This window comes from Periophthalmus magnuspinnatus, chromosome 7 (assembly GCF_009829125.3).
Source record: "Periophthalmus magnuspinnatus isolate fPerMag1 chromosome 7, fPerMag1.2.pri, whole genome shotgun sequence".
Taxonomy (NCBI): domain Eukaryota; kingdom Metazoa; phylum Chordata; class Actinopteri; order Gobiiformes; family Gobiidae; genus Periophthalmus; species Periophthalmus magnuspinnatus.
In genome coordinates, this window is record NC_047132.1 from 19,274,603 (window position 1) to 19,299,954 (window position 25,352).

The 25,352-nt window shown below is 37.8% G+C and overlaps 1 protein-coding gene across 2 annotated transcripts in view; it reads left to right on the top strand.

Moving 5' to 3' along the window:
* The first annotated feature begins 2,944 nt into the window (after nucleotides 1-2,944).
* Nucleotides 2,945-25,352, top strand: part of LOC117373448 (copine-9-like) — a 145,687-nt gene continuing 123,279 nt past the window's right edge. The window contains exons 1-2 of one of the 2 annotated variants that reach the window (XM_033969478.2): nucleotides 2,945-3,024; nucleotides 9,335-9,375. In XM_033969478.2, the coding sequence (XP_033825369.1) occupies nucleotides 2,945-3,024; nucleotides 9,335-9,375 (121 nt within the window). The remainder of the gene's footprint in view (nucleotides 3,025-9,334; nucleotides 9,376-25,352) is intronic. The other variant, XM_055222806.1, reaches the window with a different exon arrangement.

Genomic DNA, 25,352 nt, shown 5'->3' on the forward strand with positions numbered 1-25,352 from the left:
CTTTATAAACAAATAAAAAGTGCAAATTCAAGAATAATTGATGAAAGCCAAAATTTGAAATGCATCTTTGAGATTCTGTACCTGTTTGCTACTGTCTTAAACCTGTGCTAGTTCATCCAGAGTCAGCGTATTCCTCATGTTCCTGTGTGTTTTGACCATCCTAATTACTCACCGCGATGAGTTTATAAGCACGTTTTACAAATTTCATGAAAGCCAAACCGGAGTAACTAACAATTAGGTCCAAATCGCTTTAAGTTAGCATCAGTTGGTGGTGATTGGATGTTAAAGCACAAGAACACATCCTTACATGGACAAAGTGGATTATGTGTCTTGCTCAAGGACACACAGACAGTATGCACAGGTCCACGCAGGAGTCAAATCCGACAACTTTCTCGTTCGAGGGTGAATACTCTACCACTCAACCTGCCCCGTTTTGCTTTAATTACACACATTTGTTTCTGATTTGGAAGTAAATTTAAATAGTTGACCCCTAATAGCTACTTAACGACTGTCTCCAGTTTGAATCACGCTGTTTCTGTGTCTCTGAGCAAGACACGTCACCTACCTTATCTGCTCCATTTGCTGTATGTGACTTTCTGTGACAAAAACTGCGTAACAGACTACTCATCATAATGAAATATTTTGAAATAGTAGATATATTCTAACTTAAAGTGTCCCATCTTAAACTGCTTTTGACTGATGCTGGTTGTGAGGAGACTATAAAGTACTCAGGCCTACACTTGAATCTGTTTTGTTCTGAGTGGCAAAGGTCAGGCTCAAACACTTTGTAACAGCTCTGTATTATTTATGAAGAGAGATCTACTGCTCATGTGTCCGGCTCTGATGTAGCTGAGGGGGTTGGGTGAAAAGAATGGAGTTATGAATCTATATTTTCTGTATGTATTTGCTGTATTTTGACAAGTACAGTGCAACAAAATGGAGTTTAGCATCTAACCAGAGTGTCATCGAACAAGCACTAGATAAAAATGAACAGTTGACAGTTACTATGTATAGAAGAGCTAGTATAGTGTTTATAAAATTAACATATACGTTACATTTACAACTATAAAGCATGTTAAAGACCATTAAGTACACATTTTAAGGTCCCATATTATGCAACATTGACTCTTTAAGGTATGTTATACTGTTGTTACCTCCTCAAAAACATACCTGGAGTTGTTGAATGTTTGAATAATCCTGGATTATTAGGCTGTCTACATCTCCAAGGATCAAAATGCTCTGTTCCACCTTGTGATGTCATGTAGTAGTAGTTTCTTTATGTTAACAGCTACATTTATCTTTTGATTAGTAGACACTTTGGAGCGCTTTCTGTATTACCAGATGACATCACAAGGTGGAACAGAGTGTTTTCTGTTTGAGAGAAGAACTCAAATGAATAAATAAATGCAGGATTTGTGTTAAACTTGTTGAATGAAACAAAACACCACTCCAGGTATGTTTTTGATGAGGAAACAACATTATAACGTACATCAGAAAATATTGTAATATGGGCCCTTTAAGAGAGTGAAAGCCATGGGAAAGAAACTGTCCCTTACTCCTACTTTTTTTTTTTTCGTCAGTAATTCTTTGTTCTCTATTCAAGCTCAGTTATAAAACATGTTTAAATTCCTTTGAAAAATGCTATATAAAATGCATGCGCTTATTTTGTTCTTTTCACCCTGTGCCACTGAGACACCCAGATATGATTTAGTTTGGTTGTTGAAGAAAAGAAAGCCAAAACAGAAACTGTAAATCAGAATATGACGCCATTTTGTTTTATTTACATCTGTAATAAATAAAATCTAATTTGTGATACTCGTCTTGAGCTGATGAGTCATCAGGAACCTTCTTCTTATTTGGTTATGAGACAGAAATAGGATTGATTAATGAATTAACCTCATTTGTCAGTTATCATGAAATTAGTAGTAAGACTGATAGACAAGACTGAAGACTGTGTTGTTCACTAGAATGACCTCCACATACCATTACCAAGTGAAATGGTTACAATTGATTTATAGTTCATAGTTCAACATGTAAGGATTAACTTGTTTATTGACGCTAAGACATTACAAATCATTACTCCTCTTTGATTTAGTCTTTATCTCATGTGAGCCAAATTGCCATCTGCGACTGGACAAGATGTATATGGACATGATTTTCACAAGATGATATAAAATAAATTAAATTGATGCCAAATCAATGATTAGAGGGATTTGAGCAGTGCTATGATCACAGCAAAATTCTACAATACTAATCCAAAAATTGTGAGGTCAAAATTGTACATATCAAGTATCAAAATCTCGTCCCCTCTCGTTCTCTCTGGGCCCAACTCGTGTCTCTTCTCCTCAAAATTCAGTTTTGCCTCATCCTTGTAAATAAAACATATTCAAGTTAATGTATAAACCTAAAGGAGTGAACCAGTTTGACAGTAGGCCTACTTTAATAAACACATACAAACACGTCACCAAAAAAGTGTGCGTAATTGCGCATTTCCTGATCCAAACTCTCCCGTTTGGAACCTGTGCCACGCTTCACCCGTATCAAAGCTTCTACCTGGAATAAGACAGCCACCCCTGGTTACGCGCGCCTGTTTGTATACCATAGGCATCTCCCAGTGGCTCTGCTCTCCTCCTCCTCATCTTCCTCCTCCTCTGGCACACTGGGCGGACATCGCGGACGCACGGAGGAGGATGAATGAACTTTAAATCACAACTTTCTCTCCTCCCTGTCCGCGCGTATCTTTGCCGCTCCCTCCTCCGCCGCTCCAGAGCCGAGGACCCCACCAGCTGCACACCGCGGATGGATCTACAGCGAGCGCGCACCACCGATCGCTAAATAGGCTGTATACCACATCTACGTTTAACCGCTCCTTTTCCCCTCTCTGGGCTTTTCTCGCCGTGAAGTGTGTGTGTCCGTGGATGCTCTGCGCGCGTCGTGGGTCGAGATGATGGCTTCAATAGGGGAATTTGATCCTCTCAACACCAGAGTCCCTGCAACTAAAATAGAAGTTACAGTGTCGTGCCGGTAAGTGCGTAAAAGTGCGTTAGCTCCGAGTACTGTCCATTTACAGTTACAGTTGTAATAGCGAATGGGAACAATGGTCCAATATAAATCCACTCGTTCAATGAAAGTGCTTTATCAGTGCCATGAAGCGCAGAATAAAGAAGTGTTATACAGTAGAGAAGCAGACTTGTAAAGTGGAGCGAACGTGCAGGTTTTTAAATAATATTTTCGTTTAGGAGATAGAGGTGAGTTTGGCTGAGTTTGGCAATTGTTGGTGCGTAACGGTGATTGGGACAGGGAAATATATCGCCACAGCTACATTCACAAACACAAGTATTTCTTTTTCCAGATTGTATCGTGGTTAAACTGGCAAATTAATGTAAAAAAACAAAACAAAACAAAAAACGAATATATTGAAAGAGACGGGTGTTGAAGGAGACTCTTAATTATAGGTGAATAATCCAGCAAACCACAGATTTAAAGAAGACATATGGTAACTATATTTTCTCAATAATTTCATGGTTTTGTTGTTTTCTATAGTGCATTGAGCCTGTACATAGGAATGTAAAGATAATGTGGTAAATCAATAGTCTAATTGTGATTTTTCAGATACTAGTAAGACACAACGTGTAATTGTTGTCATTTTAAAAGTACTTCAATTTATATATACGCACACAAAATAAATGTAAAGTACTTTTTTATCATTCTGAATGAACTGATCACATAGTAGAAACAGGTTAGACCATGAGACTGAAAGAAATGTTGTTTATAGTGCCAATTTTTGTAAATAATTGTACATTGTTCCTTTTCACAATAATTTCTTAACGCTAAAATTGAATATAGTGACATCCCTCGCTTCAGAGAACTGTTCACTCACCTGTACAAAAGATGTGTGTCCTTTAGTGTAGGTAGTGGGAGCCTGCGTCCACACCCACACAAAAAAATAGAGCTGGGTATGAGGAGACAGAACGTCTTGATTCGGCTCAAAGAATTCCCAACTCGCTGGGAGAAGAACGCAAACCACTCTGCCACAGTTACGCCATTATATGCACAGGTGATATGTTAATTTGTTGGCTCGGGTTTAACAGAAATGCAGCCTAAGAAGCGTTTATTTGAACGGCTCTGCTTGCCATGGCTGTCTTTTACTTGCTGCCAAGAGTAGAGTTCATTGGTTAAAAAGCAGAGGCATCTATTAATGCATTTGTTCGCTTGAGTTGACTGGCAGGTAAATGAACAGCTTAATTGCAGTGGCATTTTCGGTTTCTTTAAATACATTTAATAGAAGGATTGGAGGAGCAGAGCAAATCCCCTGAGACTATGAATATGGGGTTTTAAGCCAGATTTGTTTTAAACATTAATAACACTAAACTGTGAGGGAAGGATATAGTTTAAATGAGTTTCACTTATGTTTAGACAAAAAATATGTTTGCAGAGGAACTGTTTCTCTGTTTTTATGGCTCTCAAAATCAAAATGATGTGCCATTAAAGGTGCACTATGTAACTTTGCTGCTTGTCTCCATGGAGATGTCATTGCTTTACCTGGAATTCTCCACAATATAGTATTAAATGTATCTATCTCTAAATAGACAAGGAGGTGATGTGACCAGGCCAAGTTACAGTTCCGTAGTTAAGTTTAATGTCATAGTGTGGGATATTGCAGGCAAAGCTATAACATCTCCCCACAAAAAGTGACATAGTGCAGCTTTAAGGGAAGAACTTGTGAAATACGTTTATATGACATTTGTTACCTTTTAAACAGCTGCCTTGGGGGGTTGTTTGATGTAAAAATATCTTCTAAGATCTTAATAGACAGAGAAAATAGACAGAGACACAGAGGTGCTGCCTTTCGTGTGTGAACTTTGACCTCTCCCGGCCTACGGCTTGGCTCCGGGCTAATCCGCCTCCAGCTACTCAATTTTAAACTTTTGCACTTGCACGCCGAATTCTATTGACAAGATTATTATGCTACTGATGATATTACACTGGAGGTTTTGTGTCTTTTGTATGGGGTTTGGGTTTCGTCGAGTTAATATGGACAGTGTGAAGCGAAGCCAAGTTGAGAGAGATTTTTCACCAAATTGAGGTTAACTGTAGTATTCATCTACAAAAGTCTATCTTATTATTGACTTAAAACAAGAATATCTTTGAAAAAAACAAACAAAATGGTGGCAATATTTTGGTACACAAGGCTTTTATTTGATATATTTGTGCTATAGACCTCTGTGAGTTTAGAATAGTCTGGTAAACCCAAACTAAATCCTCTGTATTTACACTCTTGCTCCTTTTGTATCAGGCCAGTAAAGCTGTGGAATCAGTCATGCACTAGACAAACAAACAAGTTCTTCGGTCATCTAAAGTCTGGGAGATAAGACTGGGGCACAGATTACATGTATTTGTATAGGATATAGGAAAAGTGTGTGCTCACTGACACAAAACAAACTGGAATGGATGAAACCATAGTAATTACAGACATATAAATAAAAACAGTGAAGCCTTTATTCCAGCATTGTACTGATTGTAGGACCAACCCAGCCCCTCTCCAGTTTGTCTGGCCGTTCACTTGACCGTTACACCGCTGTGATGGTAAACGTGGGGTAGGGGGATGCTTGGATGAGGGAGCAGTGATAGGACCAGCTGCACCTCTCTCTGCAGGAGCTTGTCCATTTCTACTCCTGAATAATGGATGGATGTTCCACCTGCAAAAGTGCCTCCTGAGACATGGCCGACACCTGTGGGCGAAAACCACCGCTGGCCACAGAAACTCCAATATATTTGAGGAAAAAGGAAGAAATGGTTTTCAGTATTCAACGCTCAACAAATTCATATGCGGAGATTTCTCAATTACAAGAAAAGTGCACTGATAGACCAATATAATACCAAATACCAAAGTAAATAAACATAAAAAATCCAAATTACTGTGTTTAGTAGCCCCCAGAAAATAATATGATTAAAATTGTGCTATATTTTTATCTCTAAAAGCTTGGCCAGAATGGGTTGTGTTCACATGACATGACAACGTTCTGGACATAGACTGTGTAAAGAAGTCGACTAAGGGAATGTGACGTCACCCATAGTGTTCAGCTTAAGCCAAATGAAGCTTGTCGAGATTAGCCATCGAGGGGTGAATTTGGAGCCAATTTCCATATTTGGAATTCAGACCACGAGTATCATAGCAACCAAAGAGCCAATCCGGAGCAAGGCTGTTGAAAGTAACTCGTTTTTCACCTGCATCATTAGTTTGGCAGGGAGCGAGTGCTTAGCAACGCTGTCAATCAAACCTGTTGCTTGTTGCTAGGGGGAGCTACCTTGGGGAAAGACAGTGCCCGATTTGTCTCTTGTTAATGTTCATATCTTGATTTACGGACACAATAGCAAAATAAAAATACCAGGATCATGTAGAGCTGGTTAATATGAACATTTTAGGACCAAAATGACGAGCCTGACAGTAGCAGTTACAGAGAGAAGGGCGACTTTTTTTCCAATGTAAAGCGAACTAGAGTCGATGGAGCTGGAAGTGCGCCCGTGATCACTTCCTATTTGGAACATGCCAGCTAGGTTAGCTATGTCCATTTATATATACAGTGTATGGTCCTGGATTGCATATACTTCAAAATAGGCTTTGTGCACAGTAGCATGCTAGTTAGCTCACTGTGTCTTAGAGCTAACAGTTACTTTCATTAAAATTGGAAAACATAAACAAACAACCTATTATAATTCAAATTAATTAAATGTAAAGACTATCCAATTATTTGTATATGTAGAACAGTTCAGTTTGTGACTTTGTTTTAAGATTTATTATGCCTCAAAATTAGCATTGCGACACAAACATCTCTCTTTCTAACCACAGTATCCTCCAGAGAAGTATTTATTTTATTTGTGTAGTTTTTAACATGTTGTCAGTGACATTCACCCACAGCTCTCTTTCCACTGTCTGATCTTTAATTATTTATTAATTTTAGTGTGATTCTGCAAATACTTCATAGAGATAAAACTGGACAGGAAGTAGTGACAATAACAGTGATGTTGTCGGGGGCGACTGTGCACAGACCTGCAGAGACAGACCAGACTCCTATTGGTGAAATGTGCTGTTAAACTGTCAGATTGCAAATTTGTTAACCTGGTTTACGGTCAAATCTGTAAATACATGGTCTATACACATGAAACAAAAACTAGGAAAAAGTTCAATGTCTTCTCTGTTAGTATAAATAAACAAAGTGAAATGTTTTGGGGTTTTTTTTGCAATAAGCTCAGAAAGTGGTGCCAATGGTTATTCAACTCCACTGGTTGTGGCTCTTCCCAGTTGAAGAGACATTAAGTCATGAGAATAATATTGCAGATTTGAAGCGCCAGTTCCTAACAAATGATAAGGTTCAATATATGTGGAGCTTTATTTTTAAAAACAGTTTTCAGGTCACTAGCCACATGCTATTTGCAGCTCTCTTTCCTGGTTAGGGTTTGCATTCTAATCACAAGCACAAGAAGACCTATTGTGCTTGTGTCTGCTATATAATTATAATCTATGACACCCATGGATCATAATGTCATAATTCGCAGCTTTTAAATCGCAGTATTTATCTAAAACGACTTAATAAAAGAAACAGTCCACGTCATCACAACAAAGAGCAGTGTAGCAGTCGGATCCTTTTAACAATACCTGCAGATCTCATTTCCATTTGCACCAAATCGCATCACCAATCAAGAAAGTAAAATTGGAGAATGAAGTACGTACAAGGCAGTGGGCGCATGTCGATGGCGGTGAAAATGGGGTTGATTGGCAATATGGCGTCTGGAAAATAAATGATTAAAGATTGGTCAAACATGCACGAATCACTCTAAAAACAACTTCGAGGGGGTAAATGAGAAGGGGAAACAACTATAATGCGGTTAAAAGCTTGAAAAAGGCGATTTTGTATGATAGGTCTGCTTTAAAATATCTTGACCGGTTTTTGCATTAGAAAAACTACTGAGGCAAGCAAGGTTACAATGTTTTTCAAGGACTAGAGCTGAGATGATTGCTTCAGGAGTCATTACATATTACCAAATCAATACACTACAATTTGATGATTAAACACACGCCTATATGATGTTCACTGCCCTCTTGTGATATTATGGGATGTCTCTATTATGTGCAGTATAGCGTCAAAAAGGTTCCGACCTGGAAACTGCCTTTATTGCAGTGAGATAAAGTGAGTTTTATAACCTCTAAAATACACATAGACTTTTACAGACACATGGAACATACTAGACATATATAGTCTCACCTCCAATCTGTTATGAGACGACCCCACATACTTTAAGAATGTATGTTTTTCACATTTATTATTCGTTTTTGTTGTAAAATACCATATCCAATAAATGTGAGATAGATACGTTTAATGTCATAGTGTGGAACATTTCAGGCAAAGCAATAAATTCTACAATAAAACCTGCAAGTGGTAGACCTCCCACCAGAAAAGTGACATAATACAGTTTTAATTAGACCCAAAATATAGATAGAATGTTGTAATTCCTTTAAGTTTAGTTTTTATATCCAGGAGTTAAAAATAATGAGCAGAGGAAAGACCAGGGATGTGCATTTCCAGATGAATTTCTGAAATCTGGATCCCATTTTTACGTTCACACCTTAAATTGAGTCGTGTCTGACAGGAATTGGCCTCACACATTTTCACACACACTGCTTCTGACTTAACCAAAAGCCAATCAAATGTGTCCACCATTTACTCAGGCAACCCAAAGAATGATCTGAAGAAAATGCATTCAAAAAGGGCCAGTTTCTGCATAAATATTTACATACATATTTTGTCTATGACGTAACCAAAATGGAGGTTTTTTATTCTTCGTTTTTCATATGAATTGTTCGGTGTTTGAAAACAGCAGTCATTATTGTCGGGGTAACTTTGCAAGCCTATTTCAAAGTAAAAGCGAGTTCGGACCAGACAAGGCTGAATAAAAATTAAGAAACGCATAAAAAGTAACTACAATATAATTATGATGTGAATGTTACCAGTATAATGACACTTTATCAACTAAATTAATTTTGCATACATTTTCTACACAATTAAACTTTTAACCTCCAAACCCATTGTGTAGTTTAGCCCATCTCCTCGCGGCTGTCTCCCGGACCGTTACAGTAAGAAAGCTTTATTTAAATGTGCCAGAACTTGGAGGCTTAGCTGGGACTTTCAGAGTGTGTTCAGTAGAAAACCTCGGGATAAAGAGTATTTTGGGGAATGGAAATGAATGAATATATTAATACATTGTCTTACACGAAACCCGACCACAGCCGCACACACAGAATCTAATTTACATTTTTCTTTTTTTCCCCTGACAGAAGCCTGCTGGACGTGGACACCTTTTCCAAGTCAGATCCAGGTATGTACATCTCACTTACTGTCAGGAAATACTTGGAATATAGTTAAGAGAAGAGCAGGGTGAACGCTCCGATATGGCTGTTAAGAGCTGGTATCACATTCCAGTATTTGGTTATACTTTTTAATACAATAATTTCAGTTAAAGATGCAGTATGTAACTTTCTGGATGTGGAAAATGTCACATCTCCCATAGCTGTCGACTCCAATCAAGTAAAACTCATCAAGGCTAGAGCAGTTATGGGGGCGAATTTGGAGCCGAGTTCCATATTATGGAATTCTGGCCACAAGTATCATAGCAACCAAAGAGCCAATACAGAGCGTGGATGTTTCTGGAGACCTTCCCGCCTTCACTGCTGGTTTAGCATCGAGTGGGCACTTAGCAACGCTGTCTATCAAACCTTTTGCTAACGCTAGTGGGAGTGACCTCAGGGTAAGAAGGCGCATGATTCGTCAGTTATTAATGTTCATATCTTGATTTAGGGACACAATAGTGAAATAAAAATACCATAGATCATGTAGAGCGGGTTAATACAAACATTTTAAGAGCAAAATGACGAGCCTGACAGCAGCAGTTACAAAGAGAGGGGCCACAGTTTTTCAATGGAAAGTGAATTGGAGCCAGAGTTGATGCCAGCGGAAGCGTGGCCATGCTCACTTTCTAGCTGGAACAAGGTGGCTAGCAGATTAGCTATGTCCATTTATATATACAGTCTATGGTCTCAATTCTGTTTTGCAACATTATTGTCTAAGATGCATTTTTGCTGTGCTCTTGTTTCTGCTGTGGCAAAAGTCATATGTTTATTTGCTGTTTTATGAGTATCATATTCACACATTGTATTGCTGTTGAATCTGATGTGGACTTTTTATTTGTTGATGGGTATCTTATTGAACTGGTTAAGGAACACTATTGCAACACATTACATTGGTGAAGGAGTATATTTGCGTCAACCAATATTTTAAAAGTTCACAGATCAAGATAAATTAAATAGTACAATGATGTCATCAACTTGAGTCTAGTGGCATTATTATTGCATATAATTGAATATAGATACAAATACACCTTCAGACACACTACCGTAGCATACAGTGACTTTTACGGATATTTAGTCGATAACAAATACCGCTTTTTAAACAAACTAGTAAATTAGTATATTTGTTTTTACTGACATATATAACATACATTCATGAAGAGATACAAACAACTGGTCAGGCAGGAGCATGTAGCCTATAATAAGTCCAGACGAGTCACAAACGTCACTTTACACATAGCCCTGCGTTAGACCAGAACGCTCACACTCAGCTCTCACAGATGGAAATCAAATCCATATTTTTCCTGAAGAAACGTCCTGTATATTTCTGAAGCAGAGTAGGTCCAGAACTGCCAGATTTTCCTCCACACACGTGTAATAGTCCCGTTATTCAACTGACAATGTCGCTTCATAAACTCGCGGATCCTGTCAAGCCTCTGTCACTCCACTGCTCCATCCAGATCCTCCATTTCACATAAACCAGCCCTGAAACTACCTCACTGTTTGATTAAATAACTGCCTGTATTACTAACTAACATCTAATCATTACAGACGCAAAACTAAAAGTGAGTTATTTTCATCACTGGTGCTGCTGTTGTTGTCGTTTCCTTCTGCACATGTGCACTTAGTAGAAATCTCCGACTCCCATGGATCTATAATATGGGTTTATAGCGCTGTTTGAGCTGGCCGTGGTACTCAGTCCACATACGGCTCTCCAGTTGTAAAAGCACATGCTGAGAGCGTGGCATGACCTCCATAACAGAGGACAACAACACTAGTTAATGAGACGCTTGGAACCTCAGTGCCCAGTAGGGTGTACTAATGTATACTACACTGTGACTGAAACCATGCTACATGCTTGCTACCATGCTACCATGCTTGTAGTACAAACAAGCACAAGTGAAGGGAACACAGGATTATTTGGCTATATTTAAAAACAATTTGATTATACTTTTGACCCTCCATGATTGTAGATTTTATTGGACACGCACTGCTTGCCGTGATTGCCTCTGTTATACTTGGAATACAGCTAACAACACTGTCCGTCAAGTGAAGCGCACCAATTCAACTTCCAATTGCAATTTCCACAAGAGAAGGAGGTCACGATTCTACCTGGGCAAAGCTAAAGCCACAGGGCAGAAGGTAGATGGGAAGCTAACAAGGAATGTGTCAAAGAGTAAAACAAGAGGGTGCTTTTTTTTTAAATCTGACTGGCAGGAGAATAGAGCAACACAACGTAACACACCTTATACTTTTTAATAAGTATGTCCCCAGTCGCTCTGTGGTTTTCAGAATAAAATATTATATGTTTTAAAAGGAAAAATCATATAAGACAAAGCTGAAACTCACGAATACCAGCAGATTTACAATTCAGAATTCTTGCTTTGCTTGAAATATTCCACAGTGCAGCATTAAAGATACCTCTTCATTCAATTATATATGCTTTTATGGCGAAAAACATGCAGGTTCTCTCCACAGATCTCGCCATAATCATAGAGTTAAGTGTAATTCTTTACAGGCGAAGTATGGAGACAAGGCAGGTAATGGACCATCCACCAGAAAAGTTACGCCGTGCTCCTTTAAATTTTCTAGGGGGTTCCTACTAGCAATGCATTCTCCAATAAGACTAAAAAGAAGCCAATGTAATAAATTGTGCCTGCTCTGTATGGGCATTTCCACAGCTAAATAAGAAGGTCAAAGCTATCAATGGCTGACACCTGCACTGATAAAATACCAGGATGTGATAGGGCGTGCGAGATTAAAAAACAAGTGCAGAATTGAGGAGAGAGGGAGAAGGGGGGAGGGGGGAGAAAGAGAAAGAAAGAGAAAGAGAGAGAGAGAGTGAGTATCAATGTCATGGGAAGGTCACAGGAGGGGTTGGAGTTAGATTTAATGTGGTGTGGTTGTGGATGACAGGCCCAGAATTAGAGGAATGAGGAAGCTAAGGAGCGTATCCGACCGGAGCCAAGCCGAGGAGGAACGGTCGGGAGTTCAGAGTGCGAGCATATGGAAGTTTAAATCAGATGTCTTTGAAGAGGTAAAGAGGAAGGAAGATGGAGGAAAGTATAAGTGACATTTAAAGGAGTCATGTATCAGGTTTAGGAAATTGTGGCATTAGCCTGCAATGATAAGTCTGTCATGATGATTATCTAGACTTACAGGTGCGCTATATACCTGTTATGGTGGATTGTCTCCACGGTGATGCTATTGCTCTGCCTGGAATGTTTCACAGTATAAAGTTAGCGATTATTTTTGTCAGACAGAAGCGTTTGTTTTTGCTGTTTTACGTCTTTCGGCTACATTCGGCTAGGGTAAGCTTACGGCCCCGCTGTCTGACGGCTTGTCTATGATTGTAGGACGCATGTGTGTGATAAGGTGTATGCTCCCACGTCACAGTTTATTGCGTGTCAGACAGTAGGGGGCGCTAAATGGTTAACCAATCTGGCAAAACCAGCCTACAAAACATGTCACTACACCATCACGTGACGATTTGGATGAAAGCTGTAGAAAGTAGTTGAAACTTGTAATGCAGGTAAACAATGAACCTTTACCAGAGGTGTCACAGTATGGCATTAAACAAATCTATTTCCACAGATACACGCAGGTGGCGCCACTGAGTGAAGTTACTGGTCTAATCAATGGAGAAGCTCACTTTTACCAATAAAAACACCTGTACTCGAATTGAGCTCCAAGAAAAGCACTAACATCTCCATGGTGACAAACAGATGGCAAACTCTCTGCCAGAAAAGTTACATAGTGCATCTTTAGTGTGGAATAAATGATAAACTAACAATATTTTGTGGCTCAGTCTATCAACTTTATATCTTTGACTCACTGCACAACACACATTGTAACTGAAATAAGTAAGTGTTGTATTACGACATTTATTGCAGCGAATGTTTTATTTATGTCATGGTTATGGTTACTCAATGAAATGTGTTTTTTGTTTAAATTACTTCACAGACTAATATAAAAATATCACATAATTTTTGATGAGACAGGAAGTTGGACTGCATTTGATTTAGTTTGAGATTCAAATTGGTCTGGCAGTGTCATATATTCTGTAGGAGAGTGGGAGATGGAACATAAGTGGCATTTTTACAATTGCAATGCTTTTACTGGTATTGTTTGATCCAGCATTTATCACAAGTGACTTCAGCTATTTCCATATAGACAATGGCACAAGCTGTGATTTCAGCACAGCTTCTGAAGCCCTTCCAACATGACTCCTGCTCAAATTAGGGTGACTCGGAAAGTAAAGAGAAGTTTATTAACTTCTGGAATCTGGACAGTGGTGGAAGAAGTACTCAGTTTAAGAAAAAGTACAGATATAATGGCACAATATACTCAAGTAAAAGTATCACATGAAAAAAGTGCCTGTTTAAAAATGTACTTAAATAGTAAAAAAAAAAAAAAAAAAGGGATTTCTTTAGTGATTTTGATACAGATTTGTGCTGAATTTTATTCATTAGAAACAACTGAATCAATCATTTCTCTGGCTGGTTTTATTTGTATTTTTGTTACTCAAATTATGACTACAAAAATAAAACCCCTCTGCCTCTTCAGCAAGTCTCAATCTATAATAATAATCATAATAAAAATTAAAATAAAAACTTTTACTTTTCAGTCTCTACATACACAGCACCTTCTCTCAAATGTAGTGAAGATAAAGTAAAAAGTATCCACTTTAAGTTCACATAAATAAAGTAGAGAAACCTAAAATCTTGTCTTAAGTATAGCACTTTTCTACTTTTACTTTGTTATGTTCTACCTCTAAATCTGGCTCCTGCTATATCTCTGCACCTTCTATATTACTGCACTAAACTATATATTTTTTGTATACAGACTGCTTTGTATTGCTGTTCTGTATATTTGCATATTCTATATGTAACATCTAATGGTTTAAAGAGGGGGTATTATACTTCTGTTTTGCCAACACATAACATATTCTGATCACCTCGTGGAAAACAAACAAACACATAAACATGTTCAGCAAAATTGAGATTCATTTTTGATGCTCTGAGTTCCCGCTCCCAGTGCTAAATCACTCCCCCTTCAAAGCACTATCAATACCAATCTATTGTTTTACTAAAGTGAAACTAACTGAAACTACTACACATCACATCAGGTTTATGGCGTTGTAGTGTATTGTTTTGTATCATGCATGTATAAAAAATTGCTGTGTATTAGCCTGGGTGATGTAGGTTTGTGGCCCGAGCTTTGGGCAGGATCGTACTACTAACCATAAGGCATTAGACAAAGGCCCTGGAGATATCGCTAAATAACTCAAACATGGACATGGATGGCATGTAAAACCTCTTCAGGAATGTTTTTGATGAGGAAACAACATTATAAAATGGTAGAAAGCCTCTAAAAGTCCCTCTCTTTAATATTTAGCTATTTGGCTGGTGACAACGGAAGCAAAATTGACCACTTCAGAGCAATTACTGAGTAGTAACTTCATTCTTCTAGTGAAGAAACACAAAAAGGGTGACTCAACAGTAGAGAAAACTGCTTGAAATTGAAAAAGCTTTGCAACCTTTGAAACCTTGAAACTTGTCATGTTTCCGCACAAGAAAACCTTTTTTCTGTCACCGGAGCCAAACTGTTTTCTTGGAATTGCTAACTGCTCTGCTTTGAAGTTTTTTCAAATTCGAACACAGTTTTGCTCTGAAATTCTCACATTTTAGGGTTTGGATTGATCTGATGCAGGCATGGTGGTCTTGGCTGTTGGAGTGTGATGCTGGGACTGGACACAGATGCATTGTGGGACTGATAGGTAGCGCTCTGGGGGCGGCACAAACAGATGTGGCTAACAGTGACTGCTACCCTGTTGCTTAAATGCTATAGCTGAAAAACGCAGGCTAAGAAGAGAAGGGTTGGGGATAAGAGATATACTGGGTCTTGTAGTTGTATATTTTTAGGAGTGCTCATAAAAGCTCATAAAAATCCACATTATTGCACCATTATTTACTTGCAAAGCATAAAATGAAATACGTTTTAAACTGTATTTTCACAAAGCCTGTTTTTAGTAGACTTATTGTGTTTTTCTTTTAATCTTGTATAGTAATTTCTTTGGACAGATAGAAAACATATAGGACATAAATATATACTATGTAGTGACTAGCGGTTTGACCTGAATGCCCATGAATGCCCAATAACCATGTACATTCTTTTACGTGGTTATATTCCATACATTTTGTTGCCCATAGTTGAACATAATTGCCATGTTTTAATTGTTTAAATGGCTAAGTGAATGTCCCTCATTGATATACACTAACCCATCTGAACTAAAGTGTTTACATTGTTTTTCAGTTTGCGATTTCAATCCTATCTCCTCCATTTTCCAACTGCCAATGAGAGGCCAAAGAGAAACCGATCCTTCACCCACAAATCACATCTCCTCGAATCAATAAATCAGCAGACCACATCCAATTGGTTCGATCAGCGACCTTACCTTACCTTAGTTAACAATGAGCTTAAAAAGACAGAACACTTCAAGCTGCAAACTTCAAACTCCATGTTCTTTATCACACGCTTCACCGAAAAGCAGTTGTAATGGAAAAAAAGCAATCTTGGCAAAGCTTAAATGTAAGTGCTTTTGTGATATATGCAAAATGTCACAAAAATAACATAAGTGGATTTCTGGAGAATTGGTTCCCTGAATATAGATGCAGAACAAGTTATTGTGAACTTCAGCAAACGCACTTTACATGTTCAAACGAGTTATACATTTCTGCACTATTGTACTGTCTTTTCTGTATTGGGCCTTGTAGACATTTAAAGTTAGGCATTTTGGTACTAAGAGTTTAAACATGTTATTAATGATGTGACGTTCGTGAACAAGTCGGCTCTTTTGAATGGTTCCTTAACGTGAACAGTTGGCTTGAAGAGTTGAATCACTTTTTTTCTAATTAGTTTGCATTTTATACTGATTAACACTGAACTGACACAAGAATCATCACAGAAGCAGAGCGAGTGACACGAGTGAGAGCTTTGTGCACAAAAAGCATATTTGGAATCATAATAACAGTTTTACAAATATTATTATTGTTTTATTTAGATTCAGCATAATTTTAAAGGGTAACCGCTCTCCCACTCTGAGGTTGAACCATTTCAAACACATTTAAGCGTTCGCTGTTTCTTGCTGTGATTAGTTTGTTGATAAAATGAGTTCTCTCTTGTCTTTTGAACGACTCTTTGAAAAGATTGGATCCAAAAGATTCAGATCCCATAAAAGAGCCGAAAGTCCCATCACTACATGTTACTAATGGTTTATCATCATAAGTGTACTCATAGTGGCATTTTGATTGATTCATGCATGTTTGAGGGATGCTGTTATGTCCAGCATTTGAGGCGTGAAAATTTTCATTTACACCTACTACCAATGACCAAAAAAGACTCGAATAATGTATATTCACTTAAAAAAAAATGCTGCTTGCTGCTGTCCTGCAGTATAGTCTGAAAAGTGAGTCTCTTTGAGTGTTTATCCACTGATCCGGCTCTCGACATAAACATTGGTAGAGTGTACAGTTCAATTGACCCACCGATTGGCCGTGTGATTTCAGCTCCCATAGATGAATGCTCTTGTTGTGTCCTTGGGCAAGACACTTAACCCACCTCACCTACACTGTTTGCGTATGTTGATGTATGAATGTGTGTGTAAATGGGTGAGTGGTTCCTTGATGTAAAGCATTTTCAGTGGCTTGAAGGTGGAAAAGCTCTATATGAAAATGTGACTATTTTCCATTTCCCTTTGTTGTGATGACATGAGAGAGTCAGTTCAGCATTTTAGATCAATATGGCGGTTTATTATGAACAAAAATCTTAAACAGTGATCTATGTGTGTTTTCTTTTGAAGGTAAGTAGAAGAAGCTTCATTACTGTTTTATATGCAACTTCAATTATGAAGATAGATGGCTCGTAGCAAGATAGTGATGTGCTTCCAGTGTCGTTAATCACTTTACAAACCCTACAGGAGCAGTACAGCATATTTTTGTTTGCAGATAGGATTATATCTACCTCCTCCATCTTAAAGTTTGTTTTGTCCCCAAGGCCAAATGCTTCCTATAAGTGCCTGTGTAAATGTAACCACCATTACCACTGCATTATGGATCACTGCTGCTTTTCTCAGATCATAAGCTTATTTATAAACCTCCAGCCATTCCAAGATGACATAATTTCTCCCAAAGCTGTTCGGTTTGCGTTAATGATGCTGTCCTTAGTCAGCAAGGTCGTGATCAGTTCAACTTCATTTTCAGCAGAAAGACTTGCACATATTAGCTCACTTATTCTACTTGGCATTGGAGATATGGAACACCCAGCTCTTCTGAGTCATATTCTGATGTTTAGAACGCATTAATGTGGCTGTATGTGTCAAGAGTGAGAGAACATCCAGGACATCTGCACTTGGATGTGTGAGAAGGAGAAAAAAAACAAAACAACAACAAAAAAAATGGAATACATTTGTCCATTTTGTTCTTGAAATGGGAAAAGGTGTTAACTAAAGCCTTTTTATTTGATTTTATTCCAAGAGGCACCCCCTACTCTGCATATTTTTCTCTGCCAAAACTGTCTGGTTTCAAGTGTTCAACCCTTTGACTGAAAATTAGTCTCTTTAGTGTTTGGACTAAGGAAATGCTGTATTTTTCACATCTGTAATTCTTATAGTTTTGTAAGTAAAGTCCACATAACAGTTTACCATTGACTTGTGAAAAACAGCCCTCTCTATAGGATATCTTATTCTCTGGTATAGAAACAACCAGCAGATGAGGCCACGTTACACTTTTAAGTCACTATTTCTTAACTCCACTGACTCTAAACTTTTAAAAGCTTTAAATTTGCTCTTAATCTGTAACCTTTTTAACTTTTGCCATGTTTCACTCCATTCAAACTCACAACATTCACATTCACTGAACACACCAGCACCATGCTTCAGAGCTGACACCAATTTAATTGACTGGGTGAACAGAGAAACAAACTTTAAACTTTAAAGTCCAACCCAGCCTCTTCTGTGTAAGTGGTTGTATAACTGATTCCATAACTGATTCCCTGCATGCCTTTGAAACCTGAGGTCGCTGGTTCGAGACCAGACTCTACCCTCTGAAGTTGACACTATGGCAAGTCAGTATCTAGTTGCATTTTGTTGCTCCCCAGTTATTAAGTGATGAAAAACTTTCCCTCTACTCGCAACTGGGCACTGAATCAGGAAAATATGTCTGTGTAATCCTTCAGTCACCCAGGTCTGGTCCGTAGCAAAAGACGAAAATTAAATCTGTCAACTGGACTACAACGATTTGTCCAGTTGACAGATGTAAATATGGTCTTTTGCTATCAATCAGGAAAGTAGTTTTAGCAACATAACATTACAGAAGACCGACTGTGCATCAGTGTATCATTATGTTATAATTTGCACATTTTAAATTGCAATATTCATCTAAAATAATGTAATGAAAGAAACAAGGCTGCTAATTTCCGCATCAGAAAACTGTGGTGCCCAATGTGAGCTGACGTCACTGTCCATCATTACAACCATGGACAGCTGCAGATAACGGTAGAGACACTTCTGCTCTTCACCCACTCTGTATAACTTGGATTTTGTTTTCATTTATACCAAAATGACTACACAGTGCTGCCGAATCCTGTGCATATCATGGATTAAAAAAGTAAAATTGGAGAACGAAGAAAGTAGAGAGTAGTGGGCGTATGCCGATGGCGGAGAAAATGGGGATTGATAGACAATATGGCGTCTTGAAAATAAGCCATTAAAGATTGTTCAAACATGCATGAATCACTCCAAATACAACTTTGGATGAGTAAATGATGAGGGGAACATGGTTAAAAGCTCTAAAAAGTCTGCTTTAAATCTTCCTGGAGATAAGCAAGTGGCAATACAAATGTGTAAAGTTGAATAAATTAAATATAAATAAGGTGAAGCTATAAACTTTTGATGAGACAAGAAGGTAGTGGACCCTCCACCAGAAACGTTACACAGTTCACCTTTGATGAACCCTGTGAAGAAGTATGGAGTTTTATTTATGTGTGAATAAAACTAATTCTTGCTCCTAGTCAGCAACATAACTAAGTGACCAAATGTTCACAGAAGTTTATTTTGGTGTAGTCCAAATTCATGTCATCTACTCTCTAAACTCCTAAAATCTAAATTAGTTAAATCGTGCATCTTCTGTGCAACGTGATTGAGAGGTCTGCCCCCTGCTGTTCACCTCTGGCACCTCGTTTGTCAGCCCTAACTACAGGTCCTGTCAGGGGAAAGTAAACAGAGTGAAGGCTGCCGCTGCATTAACACAATCACCGCACACAGGAAGGAAGTCATTGACTTTATGAAGGGGGTGGGTGTCACGGAGTAGAGGGTAGACATGGGCACGCTGTCAGTCACGCTCTTTCCATCTCTACTGATAATGGAATCGCACAAGGATCAGACTGAGCAGCTCTGTATAGGGAGACAGATAGAAAACTTAAATACTTAAAGGGGCATAGTTTTACATAGATTATGGTTGTTCTTAATATGGATGCATAATTATAAAAAATGACAAATTGAATTGTTGGTATGTCCCTTCTTCTTTTTCTTCTTCTTCATTATCTTCTTCATCGTTGTCGTCTTCTCCTTCTTCTTTGTTATCTTCTTCGTCGTTGTCGTCTTCTTCTTTATTATCTTCTTCGTCGTTGTCGTCTTCTCCTACTTCTTTGTTATCTTCTTCATTGTTGTCGTCTTCTCCTTCTTCTTTATTATCTTATTTGTTGTTGTCGTCTTCTCCTTCTTTATTATCTTGTTTGTTGTTGTCGTCTTCTCCTTCTTTTTTGTTATCTTCTTTGTCGTTGTTGTCTTCTCCTTCTTTCTCTTCTTCTTCTTTGTTATCTTGTTCGTCGTTGCCTTCTTCTTCTTCTTCTTCCACTTCTTCTTGGGGGTGCACCTCCTACTTTTCTCTATGGAGAGGTTATTGCTTTGCTTGAAATGTTCCACAATATGACATTAACCATATCTACATTGCATTTAATCAGTCACAGTTGTTTTATCACTCACATAAATACTATATAAAAGATGCATTTTTACTGTGAGTTGGCTCGCCTCTTCACAGATCTGACCCCTAACTTGGCCTGTTGGTGTAACTTGCTTGTTTCCTCAAAGGCAGATACATTTAACGTGTAAAATATTCCAAGCAAAGCAATAATATTTCCTTGGGGACAAACAGGTGGCAGTAAAAAATAAATCTCAAATGTAATCATGATGAGATTTTCCCACTAAATCAAGTAACCAAAATTCCTGATTTAAATTATGAGAGACTTCTGCGTAACAACCCTGATTAATAATAATTTAGCTGTTAAAATTTTCAAATGTATTACAATTTTGCTTGATAATAAGATGAAATCCAACAAATGTCCTTGATTTGAATGATGTTTTCAATATTTTGCGACAAGAAGCTGCTAAAAACAACAGCAAACAAGACAAATGATCCCTTAAATGTGCTTTTAGTCACCTTGAGATTAGGACTGGGCAATGAATTATTAGAAAAGAAACAAATGAAGATCTTAGGACACGTCAGTGCTGTGCTTTGACTATGCCTTTTTTTGTGAACACAGTTTGAGTCCATTAATGGTTTCTATACTTAAAAACTGTGCAGGAGAAATGTGGATTTTTACCTGTGACGCAACAATCTAGGCAAAATGGAAACAGAGGATTTTTGTTTTCTCGGAAGACAATTTTAGATTAAGCAATTAATGAAAGAATCATGAATGAAGCAAAATATAATATAATGATGACGTACCCAAAATTCCTGTATCAAATTATGAGAGACTTCTTCGTAACAGTCCTGATCAATAATGTTGTAACTGTTCGAATGTTCAAATTTACTACATTTTCGCTTTATAAGATGAAATCCAACAAATGCGAATGCCCTTTATTTTAATGATGCATTCAATATTTTGCGACAACCAGCAGCAAAAAACAAACCACTGAGACATGAGTGACTCTTATTTCTGATGATTTCCTCCACTAAATGATGTTATTTGACTAAACGCGTCTTTTTGCCTCATGTTCACGCTCTTTGCAATTATGGCAGCATTTTGCTTCAAGACAAATAAACAACAATTGGTTCACATCTATTTCGAGGATACGTTGTTTCATTTGACTCGTGAAAAGCTAAGACATCATTTGCTGCATTTCAAATAAAAGCCTATTTCATAAAAGAGACTAAATAAATACACTTAATTTACCCTGAAAAAAGCGGATGTGTGAAACAATTGATTTCGAGGTATTGAGCGAGCGTCTCTGCCAAGTGCTCTGAACAGAATAATTAGTGTCCTTGGTAAAGAGCTATAATGAATCAGAAATGAATGCTTTGCAAAAAAAAACAAAAAAAAAAAAAAACCCATCGGTGAACATCTGAAATAACTTGGCGATATCTAGCAAAATCCTTCCTTTTTTCCTTGTATTGATTTTGGATTTTCAACCATAATTTCATACAGTAAATGTATGCCTGGAATTCTGATGATATATTGTTTAATGAGGTTATAGGTCATAGACTGTATATGTAAATGGACGTAGCTAACCTGCTAGCTGGTTTAGGGATTATAAGTAATTTTAACTTCAGCCTTTTGGTCATGATTCTGATGAGGTTGATGTGTATATCTTTACCAAGCTGCACTTCATGAACTACTTTCACTACTCCTAAACAACAAAAACTATTGACAATAACTGACAATTACTATATCAAATTTGTATTCAGTTAACTGTCCTAATTTTATTAATATCATTACTACCATTACTGCCACAGTCTAAAACAAAATGTATCAAAATACGCACTGTAGTAAAATATGTAGCACTTAAGTTATTGCGTCTGCTCTGCTGCTCCTGTGAAAGCATGTGTCTTTATGAACGCCACACTCAGCTCCTCATTTCATTTATGGATGACTCAGAGCGTGTCCTTGGGGACATTGTCTCACCTAGCCTTTATCATTGTGTAAATTTAATTTCACTTTCTGTTAGTCCACCATCAAATTACCTGCTACCTTCCATACCTACTCACACAAACAATACCCAGCAATCAATGGATGTGTCTATGCGGTAAGGAAAAACTCCATCTCGGCCTGTCATTCTTCTTTTAAAAGCAAAAAAAACATTAAAACCCTTTGGGTGATTTATGACTTATATGATGTATACTTTTTCCTTTATTTCTCCCTGAAACGTGCTTTTGGTCACCTTGGGATTAGTTTTTCACATTGTCTAACTTAAAATAATGTCTACATTTGGAGAAAACACAACACGTACTTTTCTATTGATTGGTGTTTAGGCATTAGAGCGCCTTCTGCTGTCAGCAATGGGAATGAACTGTTAGAAAAGAAACAAATGAAGATATTAGGCCATGTTAATGCTATGCTAATAGACCCATGTGTTTGCTGGGGACATAATTTGAGCACATAACAAGTGCATTTATGGTTTATGTACTCAAAAACTGTACAGGGGAAATGTAGATTTTTACTTGTGACGCAACAATAAGGCAAAATGGAAACATAGCATTTTTGTCTTCTCCGAGGACAATTTTAGATTAATGGATTAATGAAACAATCGTAAATGAAGCAAAATGCAATACAAAGACGAGGGGACAACAATAAAACATGTTGAAAAGTAAAAAAAACAAAACAGTTTTGCATCATTTGTGTCCTTGCTATCAATGTAGCAGCTGTTTATGCTTACAATCTTAGCTGTAAATATTTGATGTATGTGTGTTTTTAATTTAATTTGGTCCTCCATGTTTGCCGTTGACATTGTCACCCTCAGTCAAGGTGATGTGTTTACATACAGTACAGGTGAGTGGAGTTTGGTACATAGACTGTAATTAATGGAGCCCTTGCATTAAAGCTAATGCAATGCACTTTAATTAATGGAAGTTGGCTCTGAATATTGCTCCTCTCATGTTATTCAGCTTCAAGTGGGTAAATGAGAAGGAAAAAAATTATTATAACACATACGTTGATTTGTAAATTGCCTTCTCAATGTTAATCTAATACAATATTGATGGTAGTTCTCTCAAAGCCATTCCAATCAGAAGTCTTTGAAGATGAAACCACTGCTCGAGTTTCTATCTACAAACACAGCAAATATTTTAACATTCCCGCTTTCCGAAATCACATTTTTGAAACCAAATCTACATTTAACATTTTAAGCAACGTGCAAAATGTTCCCAGTAACTGCCTCATAATCCCCCTGGTATACCGCGTTGGTGTGGTCCAGTGGTGTGTTATCGGCACATGGCTCAGTCCCTCAGGATGGACTTATCAAATATCAAGCTGCGCTCAACAGATACTGACCATCTGTGCTAGCGCTAATCACTGGAGGTGTGACTGTAAACATGCAAATACGCCTAGCAAACACTCTAGCCTCACTCTCCTCCCAACAATGCAATAATAACAAAATTTGCATATCAAGCCAATTTTGGTTCGTATTTCTCCATATTTAGTATCTTCAAGGACAGAAAATGGTGCCTGTTCTCCTGTGGTAAAATTACATTGAACAAGAGAGTGTAGTTCATGTCTCTCCCGACTATAAACTTTGAGTGAATCTTCTTGCTCAGCAGCAGCAGCAGTGTTTAAAGTGCTGTCTCACAAGTGCTGGCTTCGTGCTGAATTTGAGGAAAGTGTGCAACCCCCTGTCAGACTTTGAAGGTTTCTGAGATACATCTTCAGAAGCCTTCTACTATCTTTTCAATATTTTAGCTTTTATTGTATTTTGGTGTTTAGCATTTTGGTTAATTTAGATCAGGGGTGCCCAAACTCTTTTCACCGAGGGCCATATCTTGGTCAATACAATGGATAATTCAGATGTTGTATTTAACATAGTTTTGACTTCATACTTTAAATAAGGCTTGACATGTTAATATTAGGCCTGTATGACAATGCAATGTGATGTTATTTAGGTTATATAGGTAGGATTACTAAAATTTGCCATAAAAAGTACTGATTATGATCAATTGGGCCAGTTCACTTGAAGGTCTGAGGGCCAATAAAAATGAGTCTGAGGGCCGCATTTGGCCCCCGAGCCATGATTTGGACACCCCTGATTTAGATCGTGGTTAGATCATGGTACATTAGATTGGTTAGTTTAAATGGGTGCTATTGGTTTAGTTGGTTGAGTGTATTTCCACTGAGCTGGAGGTTAGTGGTTTGAATTCCACTCGTAGGATAAATATAGTTGGTAGAACATTCAGGGGTAAGACACTTCCCCACCTTGCCCGCAGTGTCTGCTGTTATGACTTTCTTGACCTTAAATCTTTATTTGGATTGTTATGGATCTTTTTGACCTAACCTTCTTAATACCATGTGTTGTTATGTATGGGTGTATCTCTTGTTTGTGCGTCTAGCGGCCTCCAACTCCAACTCCACTTTAACTAGACTAAACAGGTATGATTGTTTTGATGGTATAAATACACTGTACGTATTTTCATTTGTCAGCTGAGGTTAAGATGACACTACTAGGGAGAAAAGCTCTTTGACGACTGTGCACAACTGATTCAGTAAACCATACTTTTTGATTCAAGACAACTTCTCTGTTGATTTTATATTTTTAAGTTTTTTTACTATGAGAAATTCCACAACACTGCATACAATAGTGTCTGAATGTGAACAAGAATGGCTGAGTGATTTCTTGATGTAAAGCCCTTTGAGTACCCATTGGAGGTAGAAAATGGCACTATTTACCATCATAAAACTAATTTTGTTACTTATTTGCTTAAGTTTCTAACCTACCGTACTTTTGTTGTTGTAATTGTTTTCAACTGAAGGACAAAAGCCTCAAGTTAATCATGGTTTTGTTGCAGGCTGTGGATATACACAGCTAAAGCTAGTACCATACAGTATTAAAATAAAAATAAAAAACAACCAAAAACTACTGTTGTCAAATGCTTAACCCACCTTGCCCGCAGCGTCTGTGTACACT